The sequence below is a fragment of the Euprymna scolopes genome, chromosome 1, assembly GCF_053919585.1.
Source record: "Euprymna scolopes isolate OS-2025 chromosome 1, ASM5391958v1, whole genome shotgun sequence".
NCBI classification, from domain to species: Eukaryota; Metazoa; Mollusca; class Cephalopoda; order Sepiida; family Sepiolidae; genus Euprymna; species Euprymna scolopes.
In genome coordinates, this window is record NC_136482.1 from 147,407,351 (window position 1) to 147,429,850 (window position 22,500).

The 22,500-nt window shown below is 32.0% G+C and overlaps 1 protein-coding gene across 4 annotated transcripts in view; it reads left to right on the forward strand.

Annotated features, from left to right (window-relative positions):
- LOC145276491 (D-aspartate oxidase-like) overlaps window positions 1–22,500 on the forward strand; it is a 221,282-nt gene that overhangs the window by 143,888 nt on the left and 54,894 nt on the right. For all 4 annotated transcript variants that reach the window (XM_080127747.1, XM_080127746.1, XM_080127745.1 and 1 more), the window contains 2 exons: window positions 9,303–9,382; window positions 19,942–20,007. In XM_080127747.1, coding sequence (XP_079983873.1) covers window positions 9,303–9,382; window positions 19,942–20,007 — 146 coding nt within the window. The remainder of the gene's footprint in view (window positions 1–9,302; window positions 9,383–19,941; window positions 20,008–22,500) is intronic.

Sequence of the window (22,500 nt, forward strand, 5' to 3'; positions counted from 1 at the left end):
AAAAAAAAATGGCGACTCACATTTGCTTTTGTGCTTGATAATTACACATGAGTAACACAGATTCTCGCCATTTCTGTGCAAATGAGACAATACATGGTGCATAAAAGGAACCGTGGAGGGAACGGAAGACTGAGTTAGAAGAAGGCTTACTACAGAGACGAACATTGTGCCAGAGATTGTTTAAGTCAGTTAGAAAAACCAGAGGTGGAAAAGATCACACTTTATTGAAACTAACTTTCAAACTAGAATACGTCTGGCATCAATTGAAATGAAGGGCTCTTGAATTGGGGAGGCTCCATGTTTTGACAAGCTTTTAGGTCTGACCTTTACTCTTGATCTGAGATGGAACACGTACATCAAATCTGTTGCTAAAAAATGTTGGAAAAATGTGGGATTGTTCCACCACTCTAATAAATCTCTCACTGCTAATGCAATTCTCTACCTAAGTACGTCCAAGGATGGAGTACTGTTGCCACATTTGGGCAGGAGCTGCTAGAAGCAGCTTATCCTGCCTTGACAGAGTCGAAAATACACTTCGTTGCCTATGGGGGATACCCTTTTCTCTTCCCCACAACTTCTTTCCCATAGAAGAGACGTTGCACGCCTGTCTTTGCTTTATCTTTATTTTCATGGCAAGTGCTCGTCTGAGCTCCAATCTATGGTCCCCCCACCTGGCCTGACTTTCTCGAAAAACACTCGTCTAGTTGAATTTTCCCCACTCTTTATCTGTGCCTAAACGTAAACATAGATTCCATAAACAAAGCTTCTTTCTTAGAGCTGCACGCCTGTAGAACTCTGTTCAGTTTTCCTGCTTTCCAACTGACTACAATATGGTCGTCTTCAAGTCCAATATAAACAAGTTCTTGTTGAGCCGTCCCCTTAAGTATTCCAATTTACCAAATTTCCGCTTCTAACGATTACTACAACATTTTCCCATTGACTACTGTACAGTCATTAACCCTTATCCTCAAGTGGCCTCTGGGCCTTGATAAGTTGGAACTCTTTGTGAAAACCAAAGGATAAAATAAGGAAAGCAAGAGTGACGAGGTTGCTGATTGTAGTACATAAATTACAGCAAAAAAAAACTAAAACAGAATTATTTGTGCAATTTGAAATATTTAAGTTTATTTTATGACTAGCGGGGGTACCCGGCGTTGCCCGAGTGTTTGTTTCCGGACGGGGGGGGGGATTTTTAAAAAATGTTATGGTAGGTAAGTAGGAAGGATCAAACCCGGAGTCATGAGTAAAAGTAGGAAAATAAAGTGTGAAAAAAAAACAAAAAAAAACATCTGCAACGTTAACAGTTCGGCCACCAAGAAAAGTCCATTCCAGTTGTTTAGGAAAAAAAAAAAAAAAAAAAAAAACGACTACGGTAGGTCGGCGCGAACGTGAAAATATAATGTGAATTGTCCAGCACGCTAACCACTACGCCACAGAGCACTGCAGCTTAGTTTAGTGATTTTAAATAACTTCACATGAAAGAACTACAAAGCCAAACCGGTGTTCTCTTCTCAACTGTTCCTTGTGAACGATCCCCAAACGGTGTTAAGTGGTGGCAGGAGGGAGGAGGAATTTATTAGAGAGAAAATATTTTACCACTTCCATTGATCCTAACCGATTTTGGCCGTGTGGCCGTGACTTCTCAGCAGAAAAAGTATAGAAATCTAAGATTATCGAGGAATTTGAGAAATAATAAGCCTATAACACACCCCAGATATTGTTCTGCCGTTTGTGCATATTATATTTGCATGAAATATCTTGATTTTTAATCCTATTAAGGTCAAAATCAGACGGGAAAAAATGAGTTCATTTTATTTATATAGAGAAGAGAAGAGATAAAAAAAAAGGTAAAAATACTGGGTAAAATTCGAACTCCTAACCTATACCACTAAGTATGGCATGTTAGCTAATTGAGCTACCGAATCAATTCTCTCTCTTACAGTTGAATACTGCTTAAAAACCAGAATAGGCAGCATTCTTTATGTCTTCCTTTCCCCTCTCTCTTTACTTTTCTCTTTCTTTTCGTCCCGTCGGCCAAAACCTAACAGAAGAAAGAAGGGAAAGAAAGCGAGAAGGACAAATTAAGATTTTTTATTTCTCATTTTCACCATTGAAGATCGAAAAAAATACTGCTGATTTGTGTAGCAGTATTAGGACTTCTGACTGTGAGGATAAGAACTCCTCCGATTTTTTTTTATTTATCATTAATAAAAAGTAAAATATCAATTATTTTATATATATTCTATTTATTATGAATTATTATGAATTTATTATTATTTTATATATTATATTTATTATGAATTATTATGAATTTATTATTTTATATATTATATTTATTATGAATATTAAAATCGATCGAAAATATACTTTTAACTTTTAATCATACAGACTAATATATGATCACATGTGACAGATTCTTTTTGTGCCGTCGATTAAAGTGATTGATCACAAAAGTAGGGGAAAGGAACTGATATGACTTTATGCATAAGATGATGGTTGAAATTTGCCAACAAATAAATTCCTCTTTCGTTATTCAAATTGTCCAAGCGTATTATAATTTCACAAAATGATTGACAAAAAGAAAGCAAAAATACTCTATGTCTGTAAAGTCTCATTTTATGATGAATTAAAGTTATAGGAAGTTATAGGAAAGTTAGTTTTGTATAACTATGATTTTTAATGCATAAGCAATAATGATTCTAGAAATCCTTTAAAAAAATGTACTAACAAAAATTTTAAAGGGTGAATGATTGATCTGAACTTTCACCATTAATTTCACCATTAATTTCACCATTAATTCATAAATATATGAAGACACTTTTTCTTTTTTGTTTCATTTTCTCCAAAAGATTCATTGTCCATTTATTTATTTTATTTTTGTTGACTGTTTTAAAATTGTTTTTAAAATAATAACAGATTCCCTCAAGTTGTTTTATATTTTGGTGTTTCGTAAGATCCATATTGGCCTGAATATTTTCGATTGTGATTTACAAAGCAGTCCAAAAATATCCGAGTCGTCACCATAAAATTAACTAGTATGAACATGAAAGGGAACACATTTTTCATTTTATTCCCTGGCGTAATATTGAGTTTAATAATTTTCTTCCAGTCATTAAGTGTATTAACTTTATTTGTTTTTGTTTTTTTTAGAAAGTTTTTTCGATTTTAATTTTATGTTTTGAGGACTATTTTTTAAAAACCCTAACTCTTACCCTAACATACCTTACTCTTATTAGCTTCTACATGCAATGTCTTAGCTCAGTCAAAAAATTTCTTACATTTTTAGTTATCATTAATGAATTAAAGAATATGACTTTACGAAAAAAGTGTATTTTTTTCGCATTTGAGTTTCTTGGCAGAATGTAATTAGTTTTTCCCAAGACTTACAGATAAGTCGAGAAATGAGCATGTGCGACCAGTTAGATGGCAAGAGAATGATTACTTTCAGAGAATTGAACGGTAGGAATGTCCAAATTTTTGTGTAAAATCACCAACATTTTACACACTATCAGCCACGTCATCATTTCGTGTCTATTATATAATTGTGCATACTTTTTTTTTACGGAAGCCGCTACTCGTTTTAATTGAATCAGGGAAGCAGCGTTTTTTTTTTTTTTTTTTTTTCTATGGTTCATGTTATTTTTTTTTTTTATTAGAGACGTCTGTACATTTTTTGAAAATAGGCGCTAAAATCAAGTTAACCCCCTCCCAGAAATAAACATCTTTTGACAATTAAAATAATTTCAAGTTGCAGTTGAATTTGCTTTTTTATAATTGCCAATAGTCAGTTTTTATATTATATGAAAATATTTTTAAAAACTTGGAAAAACTTAATAAAAAAAAATCAATGTTTAAAACTTCATATCGCGAAATATTTAAATCCTTTAAAAATTGATTATTTTTTAGAATTCTGTTTTTTATTATTGTAATTTACCTAATTATAATATATATTATTGAGAAAAAACGGATTTTTTTTAAATATTAATTTTATGTCCATTTTTTATTTACAACTTCAAGGTAAGTAAAATTAATAATGAGTATATACATATATATATATATATATATATATATATATATATATATATATATATTATATATATATATATATATATATATATATATATATATATATATATATATATATATATATATATATATATATATATATATATATATAAAACTATTCTTTTAAATTATTTAAACGTTTCTGCTTTATAAAATGGGGCAAATTTTTATAGACCTACATTTATTTTGTTTAGTTTTTGTAACATAAAATATGGGGGGAGTAGAGCACCTTAAAAAATATTTCCTATCACATATTAAACGAAAACTCCTTTTAAAATATAAATTATTTTAAAATTGCATACGTATAAAAAATTTCATGAAAATTTGAGCATTAGTTGATTTTTGCTAGATTTTTTAAACATAGGTGTATTTATGGCTTCAAAATGATCAATCGTTGCTTTAAGGTGTCGATAATTTAAACATGATTTTGATCTCGCATTTTCATTATTTTCGTACGCTGAAAAATTGTTTTTTAATATATTACTAGTTTATTTGAAGCTTCTTCATTTAAATTGCATAAAAATTATAATGATAATATTAAATTAAATTACAGTTGCATCGTGTTACAAATAGGGAGGGTTAAATCTTTGTTTCGCGTTGAAGGTACTTAATGAACAGCTATCAATGCAGTTAAATTCATCTTAGTTTTCGGTCACATATGTTAATGTTGTCTGCCTTTTTAGCAGTTTTTCTGGCTTTCAAGTCGGTAAATCCGTCGACCATTTCTGTTTAATTATATAAATTGCAATCAGAAACATTTGGGCAAATATGGATCCCTGACTGGAGAAATACCCATATTTTCCTCTCCAATTATATCATTTTTTTTCATTTGTTTGTTTATAGCTATTCCTTTTAAGCTAAGTACACTATTTGCCTGTTTAATTTTCATGTTATTTTTAAACCAGCAGAAGAAATTCAAACATTTGGGGGGGGGGGGGCAGTAAAAGTGGGCATCAGAAACGAGTGCAAGTACTTTTTAATGGTAAACGAAAATGAATCAATAAATGTGTAGCTTGCGTTTTGAAAAGATGAACGAAACAATAACTTAAGCTTTATTCGAGCAAAAATGTTTTGGGTTTCAAAATTTCCGAGATGAGGATTAATAATTTGATACTTGTACAGTTTGATCAAGACATTAAAAAAATGAAAATATCGAAAAAAGGTTATATTGTACGTATCCGTTTTGGGCTGAAAATCTCCGAATTAAAAATTTCACTTAATTTGATCGAGTAGTTTTTTTGTTTGTTTTTTTACAGCAGAAAAACGCGTTTTTTATGACAGCATGTCGAAGGTAGACATCTTTGAATTTTTTGAACACGACACGAGGAGCTAACTCGGTTTAAAGCGCCGACATTTCCTCCCTATCTTTAATACTAGCTTTTTTTTCCTAAAAATCGAACCTTTTGCTTGGTATCATAACAAATTGTTTTTTCGCTGTAAAAAAAAAAAAAAAAAAAAAAAATTACTTGATTAAATTAAGTGAATTTTTTTTCAGAGAACTTCATTCCATAACTGATACGTACAATATAAACTTTTTTTTTCTATATTTTCATTTTTTTAATGCCTTGATTAAACTGTACAAGTAGCGATAATTTGTATTATTTCGATTATTCGGACTACTAATATCACTTCAGATGATATTCTGATATGTGAAATTTTAAACTGAACCCTTTAAAATTACATATGAATTCCCAACTTTAACATAAAAAATGCCACGTTACACAAGAATCACTTAATGAAGATCGGAGATGACATTGACGGAAACCTCGTGAGAATACCAGCTAAGATGACAAGAGTAGTTCAAATTAAACTGTTTTATATATCAATGTACATGCAATACTCATTCTTCACTGATGTTCATTTGTAAGGGACGATTTTTTCCCATTCACTTGATCTCTTGCTGGTCTTTGTGCTGGCTCACAACAAATCAGCCATGTCTTTCATTAATTTATTTGAGCTTATTGTCTCTGATGTGTCTCGCCTATCCGACTTTGCAAAATAAACATATAAAGAGTGTTTACATATTCTCCGATGTGGAAGACACTATGCGTCTGAAGTTTTGATCTGTTCATAAATCACAAATCAAGCTGGTCATAGTCGTGTTAACACATTCTCCAAGTGATAATTCCTGAGTTGACACATTCTCCAAGTTATAATTCCTTGCAGTTTCAAGACTACAAGTGGAACGATAAATTAATCGCCCTAAAGAACACAATACTACAGCTTTATTTTAAAACTTTTACTGAAAAGAAATCAATTCAGGTAACTTGATTATGTAGTAGAGCTGACATCTATTCAATGTAGCCGTCTTCCACTTCAATCATCGCCTCAATACAGGTCTGGAACTGGGAGCATGCCTTTTCCACAAGCGCCAGCAGGAGCTAATACTCGGTAGATGGTGGTACTGGTGGTCAGGCTGGCTTTGGTGTTGTGGGAGGTCATGTTAGTGATGTTCTCGATGTATGACCAAACGAAGTAGTCCAGTGGTTTCAGGATGGGGGTGGAGGAGGGCCAGTAAGAGAAGAGTACAAAGTCGTAACACTCCTTTTGAAGCCAAGCCTAGATTTCTTTGGACTTGTGGGCCGGCACCGAGTCCTGCTGCCACACCTAGGGTTTTCCAGCCCACCTGATTATACCAGTGGATCATCACACTCTTCAACACATCCAGGTACACTTTAGTGTTGACTTTCAAGCTGACTTCGAAGATGTGAGGTGGCATGATGTGGCCCTCACTTGAAATCACACCAAAGACCATAACCATGGCCAAAAACTTTTCTTTCAGCACCCTAGGCATGTCCCTGTTATTCATGCATTTTAATGGTGCTGGCAATGGTCCTGTTGTACTTGGATCGGTAGATAACATTTGTACAGCAGTGCATCTTAGATCCACTTCGTTGAACATTGTGTCACTTTCAGACATGATAGAAGGCTCCTATCGCTCTTGGGATTTATACACAACTGGCCAACTAGTAGATGGTTTGCAACAAAAAAAAAACAAAAAAAACGGTTTTCATCAAACGGGTATGGAATCATGTCATATTTTCCAGAGCGACAATTTTACCTTTCCAGCTTGTAAACTTTTGTTAATCTACTTGTTCTGTTCAGGAATTTCTTTGGGGGCACCATATCCTTCAATGGCACAGTATCTTGTTCAAATGTATGAATGTACAATGCAGGTTTGTCTGTTTGTAACATAGCGTAGATGTGTGGACGTAAATGCATGACAAGTGACGTCATGGTGTGTGTGTGGTGGAGGACTATAAAAACAGAAAGACAAAGATCTACAAATAGAGACTAGATAACAATCGTGATCTCATGAGAGACGTGAATAATGTTCACGATCACGAGGATGCTCGTGAAGGAGATCACGTTGGTGACGTCATGGTTGTAACAACTAAGAAATAAATTTGTATTATCTGGATTCATCGAACTACTGTTCTCATCTTGAGTGTGATTTTCACAACGTTTCGGTGTGACCTCCGATGAGAATAGTCCGATGAATCCCAATAATACGAATAACCAATCCTCATCTCAAAAATTCAGAAACGTCAAGGAAATAAATGTTGTTGCTAAAAGGAACAACGGAGTCGGAGTTATTTCTTATTCTTTGTCTTGGTCAAGTGTTGAATGTGACAGCTCGGAAAGACAATATCATGTTGTAACAATCGTGAACAGAGTGAAATTTCTTTCTTTCTTTTTTTTTTTTTTCTTTTTTTTTTTTTTTTGACAATGATAAAATCTTTGGTGCGGCATTGCATCTGCAAGATATGATGAATGAAATTGCCAAAAATAGTACTTTGGATCTCTGGAGTAAGTAGCACGAAACAGAAATTAAATCATTAACATTCAAAATGGACGACTGCTCATACAACTTTTGATGCGTTTTCTTCAGTGCAACTAATGGTGTGGCGATCTTCCACCGAATTGTAACAATATAATGACTACAAAAAAATTGGAGAATACATTAGCGTAAATCGATAAATAGTCAGCAGATTTAACTAATCAGACCATGATGACAACTTAGAATAATTCATGGTAATCGTTAACAAGTATAAGCCCACATTAAATAATCACAGATATATCTTGGCTGTATGGGTGAGCGAAGGGGTTATAAATCTAAATTAAAAGCTTTGATTAATCTGCCAGTTCTTATGAGCAAGCACTTCAATGATATATGTGTATGTTGGTGCATTATCGCTTCCATAGTTTCCCTTGATATCTCGGTCCTGGATATGACCTTAAACTATATACGATGGTAAGGCCCCAGCTTGCAGGCTTTGGGGAGTGTGGAGCCACCCCTTAATTGCCATTGTTCCCAGGTCCACTCTGACCCGGAGTGGTAGTACCTGTTAGGGTCCCAACTATGGGTTAAATAGAAACCGACTTGAAAAAAAAAGCAAATATATTCTATTAAAAAAATTTTCTTTGAAATCGCTGGATTCGGCATTAAATAACCTGAAAACGGTTGATATGCCATAAAACAAAAACAACCAACCAACCTTGATATCTCACTGTTGTTAAGATATTCTACATAACTGAAAACGATATAGCAAATTTTTTTATTGTAATCATAAACTCTGCAATCATGAGTTGCAGAAAAAGAAGCATCTGATATAGTCATTGTTGCTGAATTGAAGAAAAATGGACACCTTTTTGCTATTTTTTTTTTTTTTGGTCCCCCGACAAAAAGAGGATGAACCTGTAAATTCATTCTTGTCCGTTCGTTCCCCCGTCCGTCTGTCCGCACTTTTCTCAATAACTACACGTAGAATTTTTGAAAATTTGAACAAACTTTAAACATGATATAAGTAAAAAAATTAACAGAACGGATCTTCTGGAAAAACTCCGATTGCTCCCCTAGGGGTGCCTTTCAGGTTAAAATGGCTAAAATTGACACTTTTGTGCTTATTAAAAAAATTGATGCCTTGGATTTTAATAAAACTTTCTGAAAAGTTGTAACTAACTTATTTCTATATAATTTTGTTTGTCTATATTTCGCGATAACTTTTGGGTGTGCCCCAGGGGGCTCTTTTCGGGCTAATAAAAACATTCCTTTTTTTTTAAGGATTTCAGTTGACACGTTGTTTTCATTTATATAGATTTTTTTTTTTATGTAGATTTTTCCCCTTTTTTTCAGTTAGTTTTTCTTTTTTTTCTAGGTATGTTTTTGCCCTTTTTTTCTAGGTATGTTTTTGCCATGTTCTTTTTTCCTATCACCGTGTTTTTTTATCCGTCAGGATGACTTTGTATCGTTGGTGTCTCACACTTTTCAAAATCTGTCATCTGAGCAGATCAGAAAGATGAATTTCAACTATAAGTGAGTAATTCATATTGCATATTACATCGCAATTGATGCAGGTTGACCTAACAAAACCAACACAGATCAAAAGGATTGAAAGAGTTGCTGTTTAATAAAGCAATTGATCAGAATTGCAGTCTTATCCACAAAACCTAATTAATACTTATTATTTCTTACCAAACAAAGGGTGACTTGTGGAGGATTGTTAAGGCTTTATTATTTATAATAATTAATAAATACTAGTGGGACCTGTGGAATTTCCACAGGGGAATCATTCATATGTAATATATTGATGTTGGCATTCTGTAGATGTTCACTGTAAATGAAAACGCTCTGATATTACTGTAGCTCTTTTGTTAAAACTGCAAAAGTATTTATCTAAGCTAGCACGAACGCCCGGTAATACTGGGTTGTAAAGTATGCTTAAATATGATATTTTAATTCTTGCAGATTTCGTATATACTATTATAGTTAATTTTTTTATTGATTTTTATATATTATAAAGTTGTGATTTCAAAAATAAAAAAAAATATATCCATATGACTTGGGTGCATTTAGCTTGAATCGAAACCAAAATAAAAACTTATATATATATATATATATATATATATATATATATATATATATATATATAGTCATCCACATACAGTGCTGTTTCGCAGCTCATCAGTGCGGCTAGACAGGATTGAAACCCGATTATCTGTACGACAGTCGAGGCTCCTAACCATTATGCTATCAGTGGCTGCTGAGTTTAACGATGTTTTGATATCGTCCAAAATATATATATATAAACTTAACTTTCTTAAGCTACAATCGAAACCGAAACCAAAACTTTTTAAGAATTCTTGATAAAATTATTTATGACAAGAAATGGAAGTACATAACAATTAAACGGCTCAGATGTAAGCGTGACACAGAAAACAGCACACACGCTATCGTATTAATATATAGATTCTTAATGATATCATTCAGCATCCCAAGAGCCCTTCATGCCATCTTTTGATACAACACTACAAATAGCTTTGAAGCCTATAAGTGTTATTTATTATAATTATTATTGGTTATATGCTAATTTTTTTAAATTTCTATTCATTCACTCATTTATTTCTTATGAATCAGATTCCCGTTCTGGCAGCGTAGAAGAATTGATCAGAAGGAAATTCAGAAAGTCTAAATTCCGAATGATCCTTTCAGTGGATGACTTTTAGTTTTAAAGCCTGCACACTACTACAAAGTGGTGATCCTTCGTGCAGGATCTTTGCACCTCGCAGGTGTTGCTACAAATGTTAAGAAGCAGTAGGTAGCCGCACACCAGATCAGAACAAAACATTGCAGGACTGCAGTAAACAAACACAGGTGGAGATAAATAGACTCCCAAATCTGTCCAATATGCAAGGAAGCCCCCCCCCAGGACACAGACCACCTAATACTACATTGTCCAATCCCCCGAATAGAAGAAGGCTATACGACAGTTCATCTATCTGAAGACAATTCCTAAGACTGGCTAAAAAATAGCAGTATAGACGTCTAACTCATACGATACTACCACTATGAGTTAGATAATTCTATTGTTGGCATTAGTTTCTTCAATATCTTTCAAGTTAGAATTCTTTCTAGAAAGATATTGGGTACGCAAAGGAGGGACTATATGAAGGTTGCCAACATCCTAAGTTAAAATGTTTCTGTAGAACAAACTGAATTTGAAGCGCTAGTTGTCAGTCTGTGTCATTAACCACATAGTCACCGTCATCTCTTGAAAATTCCTGTTGATTAAATTGAAGTAATTTACTAAATTATAATAAACCAACCGTTTGGATTATCATAAAATCAGGCAATTTCTTTTGAGTGATAGAGAAGACATGGAACAATATGAAATATATATATATATATATATATATATACATGTATATATAAATATATATATATATATATATATATATATATATATATATATATATATATATATACATACATACGTGTTTTGACAAGCTTCTGGGTTTGACCTTTACTCCTGATCTGAAATGGAACATGTACATCAAGTCTGTTGCCAAGGTCGCTGGAAAGATGGTGGGATCCTTCTACCGCTCCAGAAGATATCTCACTACTGATGCAATTCTCTATCTATATAAAAACCAAGTACGTCCAAGGGTGGAATACTGCTGCCATATCTGGGCAGGAGCTGCTAAAAACAGCCTATCCTGCCTTGACAGAGTACAAAATAGACTTCGTGGCTTAGTGGGGGATGCCCTTTTCTCTACCCTGCAACCTCTCTCCCACAGAAGAGACGTTGCGAGACTATCCTTGTTTTATCGTTATTTCCATGGCAGGTGCTCGTCTGAACTCCAATCTCTGGTCCCCCCTCGCCAATCTTTCACGAAAAACACCCGTCTAGCTGAATCCACTGTGAAAAATTTCCCCCACTCTTTATCTGTTCCTAAATCAAAACGTAGATTCCATGAACAAAGCTTCTTTCTTGGAACTGCACGCCTGTGGAACTCTGTTCCGTCTGCCTGCTTCCCACCGGACTACAACTTGGATGTCATCAAGTCCAATGTTAACAAATTCCTAATGAACCGCCCCCTTAAGTAAACACTTCATCAAATCTCCACACTAATGTAATGTACTTGCAATAACCCTTATCCCTGAGTGGCTTCCGGGCCTTGATAAGTGGTGATCACTGTGTAAAAAAAAACAAAAAAAAATACATATATATATATACATACATATATATATATATATATATATATATATATATATATATCCATACATAGATATATACATACATAGATATATACATACATATATATATATATACATACATATATACATATATATATATATATACATATATATATATATATATACATATACATATATATACATACATATATATATACATACATACATATATATACATACATACATACATACATACACATACATATATATACATACATATATATATACATACATATATACATACATATATACATACATATATATATATACATACGTACATGTACATATATTATATATATATATATAACAAATAAATGATAAAAGTTTATATTCCAAATTTCAAGATGTTGACCATCTTACCGCTTATTTCTTTAAGTACGTTGACATGCATAATTCAATGTACTCAAACAAATAAACGGTAAAAAGTTAATATCTTGAAATTTGAAACATAGACTTTTGTCATTTATTTGTTATCTGTTCTGTAGTTACACCGAGCTTCATAAATTAAAGGATTGATATATATATATATATGAACAAATGATTAATAAAACATGTTAAAAGACGTCTTGAAAAAGAGTTAAAAACATATTTAATTTTAAAAAAGGAAGCACAAGATAAGTGGATAGTCCTTAATCCGCGGAGTTTCGAAGGAATACTCTCCTTCTCATCAAAGGGCAGGAATTAGCAAAATGCAGGATCGGATTTTGCATATAAAAGTATTTAATGAAACTACAAGTAAGTCACAGATCTTACTTGGTTAAAAAAAGGGTGAGGTAAGGGGAATAGGAGGTAAAAGAAAAATTACCTCCTATTCCCCTTACCTCACCCTTTTTTTTAAACAAGTAAGATCTGTGACTTACTTGTAGTTTCATTAAATACTTTCATATGCAAAATCCGATCCTGCATTTTGCTAATTCCTGCCCTCTGATGAGAAGGAAAGTATTTCTTCGAAACTCCGCGGATTAAGGACTATCCACTTATCTTGTGCTTCCTTTTTTTAAATTAAGTATGTTTTTAACTCTTTTTCAAGACGTCTTTTAACATGTTTTATTAATCATTTGTTCATATTATAAGCTCTATTTCCTTTTCGGTTTTATTGAGTTTTTACATCTGGCTGAGTTTACTTTACTTGTAAATATTAACTCTTTAATATTTATAATATATTTTAAGTTTACCATTTTGATTACCTTGGTAAACTTATTGTAATTTTTATTTTATATATATATATATATATATATATATATATATATATATATATATATATATATATATATATATATATATTTTAAGTTTTTATTTTGGTTTCGATATATATATATATATATATATATATATATATATATATTTATATATATATATATATATATTATTTAAAAGTTGGGTTAAATAGTTCAATAGTGTATTGCTCAAAATATTCTACAATAATTTAATAAATGTTTTCAGTTTGTTTCGAAAAACATTTTTCTTTTCTTTGTTTATTTATATGTTTTTTTTGCGTGTGTATTCTATTAATCAAGAAATTAATGGAGCACATTATGAAAGAAACTAAGATTATTTCTTTTGAGTGTCTTCTAATATTAGTTTTGGCATATACAAGGATGTAACTAAAAAGTGTTTTCTATTTGGGTTGCTTTTGTTAAAAAGGATGAAGTAAGAAAAAATGAAGAGAACAATTTTGATCTTAACGATTCTGTTTGTGTTTTGTTTAATTTTTTGGATGAAAAAATTCACTAAGGAAAGCATCTTAGAATTATTATCAAGGGAATCTATGTTTTGAAAATTGGCGGAAACAATTGTATAAATAAAAATGTTTTTGAAACAAATTCAGAACATTTATTAAATTATTATGTAACTAGCGGGGAGGGGAGGGGCGCTCGGCTTTGCCCGGTCGTAAAATACCCTAAAATATGTGATATAATGGACTGATCCAACACACCTCAAATGAATGGACTGTTACGTCTATAAAAAGACAAGCAAACTCTCCTCACGTGGGAGACAGAATTTAGTACTAAGCTGTCAATGGACACTTAGAAATGTGTGTACCATTTTACCTAAATAAACCCTTTCTGTACAACCCCAGTAATGACTTGTTATTCATATAATCTACGATATAACAACTGGCGACGAAGAATTCGAACGAAACTCACTAAAAAAAAACAAAGCGAAGGAAAAAGCACACAAGAAGATTAACGAGCAGAAAACAAAAGAAATCCAAAGAAGGAAGAAGAAAAAAAACTTCGACAGAGCCAACATTTAAAAAGTAAGTGTTTCAGTCTGTTACGGTTCTAAAAAAAAAAAAAAAAAAAAGAGAAATTGACATTTTGAAGCGAACATTTTTTTGAAAAGAACAGTTAAAAAAAACAAAAGAAGTGTCCATTTCAAGTTTTATTTGGCTGGAAGTATTTTTTTTTCCTCTTCGGAAGGAAATTGTGCTTTTAATTCATTGAATTTATAGGACATTTGAGTTAATCTTTTGTTTAATTGTGTGGTTTGGGTTTTTAACATGGAGCAATTAGCGGAATTCACTAGAACTATGCAATCGGCATTGTTTGCACAACAAAAGCAAATGGAATTACTTCAACAACAACAATTGAAGCAAAGCGAAATACTACAGAATATTTTAACGCAGCAGAAAGACTGTCGTTTCACTCCTGAAGGAATAGCAAATTCTTTATCCGAATTTGTATACAAACCGACAAATGGGTTAACTTTTCCGGCATATTTTCGGAGATACGAAAATATTTTTGCTAAGAGACGTCAGTCTTGGACAGACGAAGAGAAGATTATTCTTCTTCTTCAAAAACTTGGATCTCAGGAAAATACAAAGTATACGAATTTTATCCTGCCAAAGAAACCTGAAGAGATTTCTTTTAGTGAAACAATAAAAATATTGTCAAACATTTTCAGTGAACGAGATAGTCTATTCTATACACGTTATAAATGTTTAAATATCACGAAGCAGGAGGACGAAGATTTTATTACTTATGCAGGGAAAGTGAATGCTCATTGTGAATCCTTTAATTTAAAAGACCTCAAAGAGGATATGTTTAAAAGTCTAATCTTTGTGCAAGGTTAAACAGCCTCTAAAGATAAGGATATTCGTTCAAGGATATTATCCATTATGAACCAAGACACAGAAATAACGTTACAAAAAGTTACGGAAGAGTGTCAGAAACTGTTAAATTTAAAGCAGGACAATACAAGCATCGAAGGAAAAAATTTTGAAGAAAAAATATGGAAAAAAAATGGAAAGGGTGATGAAATGTGCACACGAAAAATCCTGTAAGACATGTGGGGGAAAAAACCACTTCACTAAAGATTGTTACTTTAAATACAAAATATGTAACAAATGTAATAAAAAAGGCCATAAATCAACGGTATGCAGGAAAGGAAAATACCGAAAAGCAGAAATAAAGACCATTGGTTCTAAAAATGAGTCTAGGTGTGATAAAAGAAAATATATTGAAATTAAAATTAATGGCTGTAATGTGAACCGTCTTCTAGATACGGGAAGCGACATAAGTATAATTGACGAAGTAACTTGGAAGAAAATTGGGTTTCCAAAGTTACAAAATACAAAAAAAAAATTGCCAGAAGTGTGTCTGGAAATAAACTAAAATTTAAGGGTGAATTTTTTACCAATGTGTCTCTAAAGGAGAATGCTGTGAAAACCAAGTTATATGTCGTACCGGGGAAAAATTCTAATTTGTTCGGTATAGACTTAATGATTCTTTTTAATTTATGGGGAAAACCCATGAGCTCATTTTGCAATAAAGTAAGTCTGGCGGGTTTAGAAAATTCTAAACTACCAGGAAAGTTTATTGACGAATTAAAAAAAGACTTTAAAGAGGTATTCTCTGAAGGTTTGGGTTGCTGCACGAAAACGGAGGTGAAATTTGAACTAAAGGACAAAGCTAAACCAGTTTTCAAACCCAAAAGAAAGGTTCCATATTCAGCATTAGAAACTATAGAGAAAGAATTAAAGAGACTTCAAGATATTGGAGTAATAGAAAAAGTGGACTACTCTGAATGGGCTTCACCCACGGTTTACGTTAAGAAGAAAAATAATAAAATCAGGGTATGCGCGGACTTTTCGACAGGTCTAAATGATTGTTTCAAGGAGCATAACTACCCGCTTCCTACCCCAGAGGAAATTTTTTCGAAGTTAAGCGGAGGAAAAATTTTTACAAAAATTGATTTGTCTGAAGCGTATTGGCAAGTAAAAGACCAGGAAGATTGTGCTAAGTACCTGACATTAAATACCCATAAAGGATTATTTTCACTAAAACGTTTGCCTTTTGGTTTAAAAGTAGCCCCAAATTTGTTCCAGCAAATTATGGATACAATGCTAGCAGGTTTGGATTTTGCTATGGCTTATCTAGATGACATCCTTATAAGAAGTAAAAATGTGGAAGAGCATAAAATCCACATTGGCAAAGTATTCGAGAGAATATCAAACTATGGATTGAAAGTGGCTCTCGAAAAATGTAATTTTGGGATGGACAAAATTGAATATTTGGGACAAGTGATTGATCGAAATGGTAGAAAACCTAATCCTAATAGGACTGAAGCAATCAAAAACATGCCTAGACCAGAAAATATAGTGCAGCTACAGTCATTTTTGGGACTAGCAAATTATTATAATTCTTATATCCCAAATATGCATGAACTAAGGGCACCTTTAAACGAATTATTGAAAAAGAATAAAAAATGGCTCTGGACAAAAGAATGTGATGAAGCATTCCTAAAGATTAAAAAATGTCTGTTATCGGATTTAGCACTAGCTCACTACGATCTGAAAAAAGAATTAATTGTAGCAGCAGATGCGAGCGAATACGGTTTAGGTGCTGTGCTACTACACAGACTCAAAGATGGATCGACTAAACCAATTATTCATGCCTCAAGGGTTTTGCTACCCGCAGAAAAAAAATTATAGTCAGATAGAAAAAGAAGGTCTGGCAATTGTATACGCCATGAGGAAATTTCATAGGTTCATCCATGGAAGATTTTTTATCTTGGAAACGGACCACAAACCTTTGTTATCAATTTTTGGTTCCAAAAAAGGAGTTCCTACTCATACGGCTAATAGGTTACAAAGATGGAGCATGATTCTGTTAAACTACAATTTTAAAATGAAACACCTAGCATCCAGCAAAATTGCACACGCAGATGGTTTGTCCAGGTTGATCCCAAATAAAACTGAATTACTTGAAGAAACTGTTATAGCTGCACTAAAAGAAGAAAATGAACTAACAGATATATTAATAAATACTGTTAGGGAACTTCCGGTAACACTTGAGGAAATAAAGAAAGCAGCAAGAACAGATGAATACATTAACAAGATAAAAAAAACAAGTGGGACAAAAAGAAAAGAAGAGGAAAGGATTAACAGTTTTTTCCATTTTCAAAGTGCGATGAAACTCTAATGTATGCAGATAGAGTGGTAATACCTCAAGTATTACAGAAGAGAATTTTAAAAGAATTCCACATGGGACATCCTGGAATCTCCAGAATGAAAGCACTAATGAGAGCATATACGTACTGGCCTGGAATGGATCAGGACATAGAAAAAATGATAAAATTATGTAAGGGTTGCCAACTAGCAGCAAAAGCGCCGCCCACTAAGACGCAACCTTGGCCTAAAACAGATATACCATGGACGCGGATCCATATAGATTACGCAGGACCTCTAAAAGGATATTATTACCTGGTAATAGTAGATAGCATGTCGAAATGGCCAGAAATTTTTAAATTCAAACATCCTACAGCGGCAAACACAATAAAGGCGTTGGACGAGGTATTTGGGCGTTTTGGCGTACCAAAAACAATTGTTAGTGATAATGGCACCATGTTCAAAGGTCAAGAATTTAAGATCTACTGTGAGTCACTGGCCATAGAGCATGTCACAACACCAACTTTTAGCCCTCGATCTAACGGACAAGCTGAAAGATTTGTCGATACTTTTAAACGAGCGTTAAAAAAGAACGATAACATCGACACTGAAGAAAAAAGTCTTCAGAAATTTTTAGCAGTGTACAGGATAACGCCTAATCCGAATACAAATGCAAATTTATTCCCAGCGGAAATAATGTTTGCCAGAAAAGTGCGCTCTGTGTTCGACCGGTTAATTCCGAGTAAAAAAGTAAAAAAAAAAAGTGTAAAAGATAATGTACAATACAAGATATACAAGGACGGGGATAAAGTTTTTTCAACAATTATCGGGCAGGGAAGAGTTTTGGGGAAGAAGGCATAATTTCAAAAAGAATTGGAAGAATGGTCTACATTATAAAAGGTAAGATATTTTCCCACAAAAAACATATAAACCAACTCAGACCCCGATATATTAAAATAGTTAAAAACAATGAAGTACCGATGGAAGTACTGTATGACATTTTTCACATAGAGCCTCCAAAAAAGAAAGCACCAGTAACTGAAAATACAAGTCACTCTCCAAAATCAAAAAAATTCGCAAACGCAAATTTTAAGGAGAAGTGAAAGAAAAAGAAAAAGAACGGAATTTTTTGGACAAAGTCAAAAAAGAAAAAAATGGTGAAGCGAAATTCTAGGGAAGAATTTAGCTTGGGAGGAAGGTGATATAATGGACTGATCCAACACACCTCAAATGAATGGACTGTTACGTCTATAAAAAGACAAGCAAACTCTCCTCACGTGGGAGACAGAATTTAGTACTAAGCTGTCAATGGACGCTTAGAAATGTGTGTACCTTTTTACCTAAATAAACCCTTTCTGTACAACCCCAGTAATGACTTGTTATTCATATAATCTACGATATAACAATATGTTATTTTAATTTGTTCAGATTTCGTAATATTATTAGAGCTGTGATTTCAAAAGTAAAACAATAAAGTATTTAGGTGCCATCAGCTAGAATCGAAACGGAAAGCAAAACTGCAGTGTTCAAAGCTGGTGACGTTACCACTGTACCAACATGACACGCATATGAACTGATTAAAAATAAACTAAGATGAATATGCAAAATTTGTAACCATTTTTTCCATTTTAACTCCTTTTTGACCCCTAATAATTATTTTAAATGGCTAAAAACTCATAAAAGAAAAGTCCAATCATTTAAGGCCCCTAGTGCCGCTCTGCGACTTTTAGTTTCGGAGGAGATAGAGTTTGAAACTATGGAGATAGGCAGACACAGGCATATAACTTTTTATGTATTAGATATATGTATTTTCATTCTGTTTAATAATGAGTATAGGTACAATTTCTTTAATAATTCATCTAAAAATGTCTATTTTTTTTTTTAAGAACAAAAGAAAAAAGAGAACAAGTAACCTGTGTTTACTTTGTTTTAAATTAATCCAATAAAATGTCATTTGTATGGCTAATGTTAGGAGATAAAACTTTTATGACTAAAATTTAGAAATTTTGTTGATAGTATTTTTCTTAATCTTACCTATTAAGTTTTATCCCTTTTCCCTCCATATTTAATTGTAAGGCGAGTCTTGTAATTAATACCCAAATTCGTTCCTATAAATTGGTGACCGTGGTAATGATTTGTTCCTATAGTCTTACCTAAAATTAATTTCCGAGAAATCTTTCCTATTCAATATGCACATGTATTTTAACAATATTAAGATAATAACAGTTTTCTCACTTAATACTATAATGATGATGATGATGATAATAATAATAATAATAATAATAATAATAATAATAATAATAATAATAATAATAATAAGTTGTCTCTGTTAGTAGCATATTAAGTTATTGGCATTTTTTTTCAATCCTTCAGGTTGAATATCTAGCGTTTTTTCTTAATTTGGAGTCAGTCAATCACCATCTTTTCATGTTTTTTTTCCTATCAGGTATGGTGCACAAGTGACTACTCTTGTGGCTGAATGTCGACGTTACCTGCCATGGCTGATGGAAAAGTAAGTAAATGTATTTAGAGTTATTGCAATTATAACGTGTATAAAATGAGATACTAAAACAAAATACAATGTTAATCCTGATTGAAATGACTAAATACCCAAAACACAAGTTGATTTTTTAATAATTAAAAAAAAAAAAATTGTGGAGTAATTTTTGATTTACTGTTTTATTTTAACTGCATTTTATTATAACGTCGGTAGGTCGTTCGGTATTGCCTTGTCGTAAAATACGCTTAAATATGATACTTTAATTTATGCAGATTTCGTATTTATTATTATAGAACCAATTCTCCATTAATATATTGTACCCAATACCGTACATTGGAATAATTATGCCAACTAGCTAAAAGTGCTTTGTTAGCAACCACGTATATAAAGAGCACTTTTTTTAGCCCCGAATTTGGTACAATTACCGCAAAGTATGGTGTATATAGTAGTGTCCACCTGGCGTGGATCAGTTGTAAAATATGCTTAAATATGATATTTTAATTGATACAGATTTTATATTTATTATTATAGAGCCAAAACTCTATTGATTATTATATTGTACCCAATATATAGTAATGATTTCAAAAGTTAAAACGAAAAATATTGGGTGCCATCAGCTAGAATCGATACCAAAATATATAGCTATCTAGCCTTATTCCTTACCATCTAAAAACAGATGAATATCAGAACTTTAAAAATTAACCGACTTTACTGTATATTTGTGCATACGTAGAAGACACATGTTTACTTGACTTACACTGCCAAGTTCCAACTTTTTCAATTTTGAACCCTTAGCAGCTATTTTTACCGGCTAAAAACCAAATCGAATTTGTTCCACAGGTCCAAATCTCCTATATATCAAGTTTCAAGTCTGTAGACCAAAAATTGACTGATTAGTTTAGTAAAGGGCGTTCCTCACACAGACAAAATCACTTTATATATATATATATATATATATATATATATATATATATATATATATATACATATATAAATTTAAAGGAGATTAGAACAATAGTCTAAAGAGCTGAGTGCATTTTAATGTAACAGTGAAATTACTAGTTTAATTAAAATACAGGAAATAGAAAGTGCTCGTTGTAATTTAGATATATAATAAGCTCGATAGTTAAATGTCCTAGAGCTAATTCAATATTAAGTAATGTAATTTATAATTTAAAATTTAAAAATCAAATTTTAATTAAATTAAAAATCCATTTCATAAGAAGGAACAACAACAAAATCAATTATCTGTACGATCGTTTCGGAAAACAATGCTTTTTATTGTGGTATACATCAAGTTATGTAGAATAATTATATATAGTTTTTTGGTAAGCAAGGTCTCCTCATCAGCAAATTTTGGAGGATTTTTATTGAATTTAAAAGACACCATAAATAAACCTAGCATTAAAAGTAAGGCAGATGAATCTGAAAAATTGAAATAAAAGGTCTGGATTTAAAATTTATAAGAAAATTAATATGGGTTAGAGATAGAAATAAGTAGAGAAAAATATATATTTTTGAATTTACATAATAAATTTGCTTTAAAAATATATAGAGATATTTACCTTTTAATTTTTCTTTCTTTGAAATCAGGAACTGTGGTTAAAATAGTCATATAGATGTTTGCTATAGCTTTTTATCTTATTGAATGATGAATTTTAAACAGGGGGGACGCTCGTGCAATAAATTGTTTCCGTTAGCGTATTTTTGATTTAAAGACGCTACGGTTTATATATAGAGAATATTATTATTACATGTTTTAAGGGGAGATAATTGTCATGTTTTCTTTACTTTATTTATTATTTATTTGACGGGTGTAAGGGAGGTAATTAGTCTAACTTAATTTATTAAAAAAAAAAAATAATAATAATTGTAATCTATTTTTACTAATAAGTAATTTTTAATGATTTAAGGTGGTTTATATTTATTAAATTTAAACCAACGTTTATGACTACATGTCATAAGCTCCTGTCTTGAATTTAATAGTTTGGTTGTACTTTTTATATCTTCATATTTTAAATTTTTTAGGGTCTCTTTTGTACATAGTGCACAAAATTTATCTCTTGGTTTATATGATTTGCAAGTCTCAATTATTTGCCATTTTAAGTTGAAAGAGATATTGCTGTTTTTTAGTTGCCAAATATAGTTGGATAGAGTAATTTGGTTTGACAGAGAGTTATTTTTAAAAGAATGTTTGTGCGTTGAAATTCTATGTTTTATTAGGCCAGATGTGGAACCAAAATATATTACCTCTTGCTTGTTGTGATTATTTTCCGTTAGGTCTGTTGTTTGATTATTATATGGTGGGTTGATTAGTAATTGATCGGTAGATTGGTTTAAGTTGGTGTTATTTATTAATCTGGTAGTTGAGTTATGGCTGTTAATAGGTTCATGTAGATTTGGAGTTTTTGATACTGTGCAGCTATAGATAACATTTTTAATTTTACATGAGCCTTGTAGGGGACATTTATTTTTTCTTCTACAGTTACAGTCCGATGTATTTTG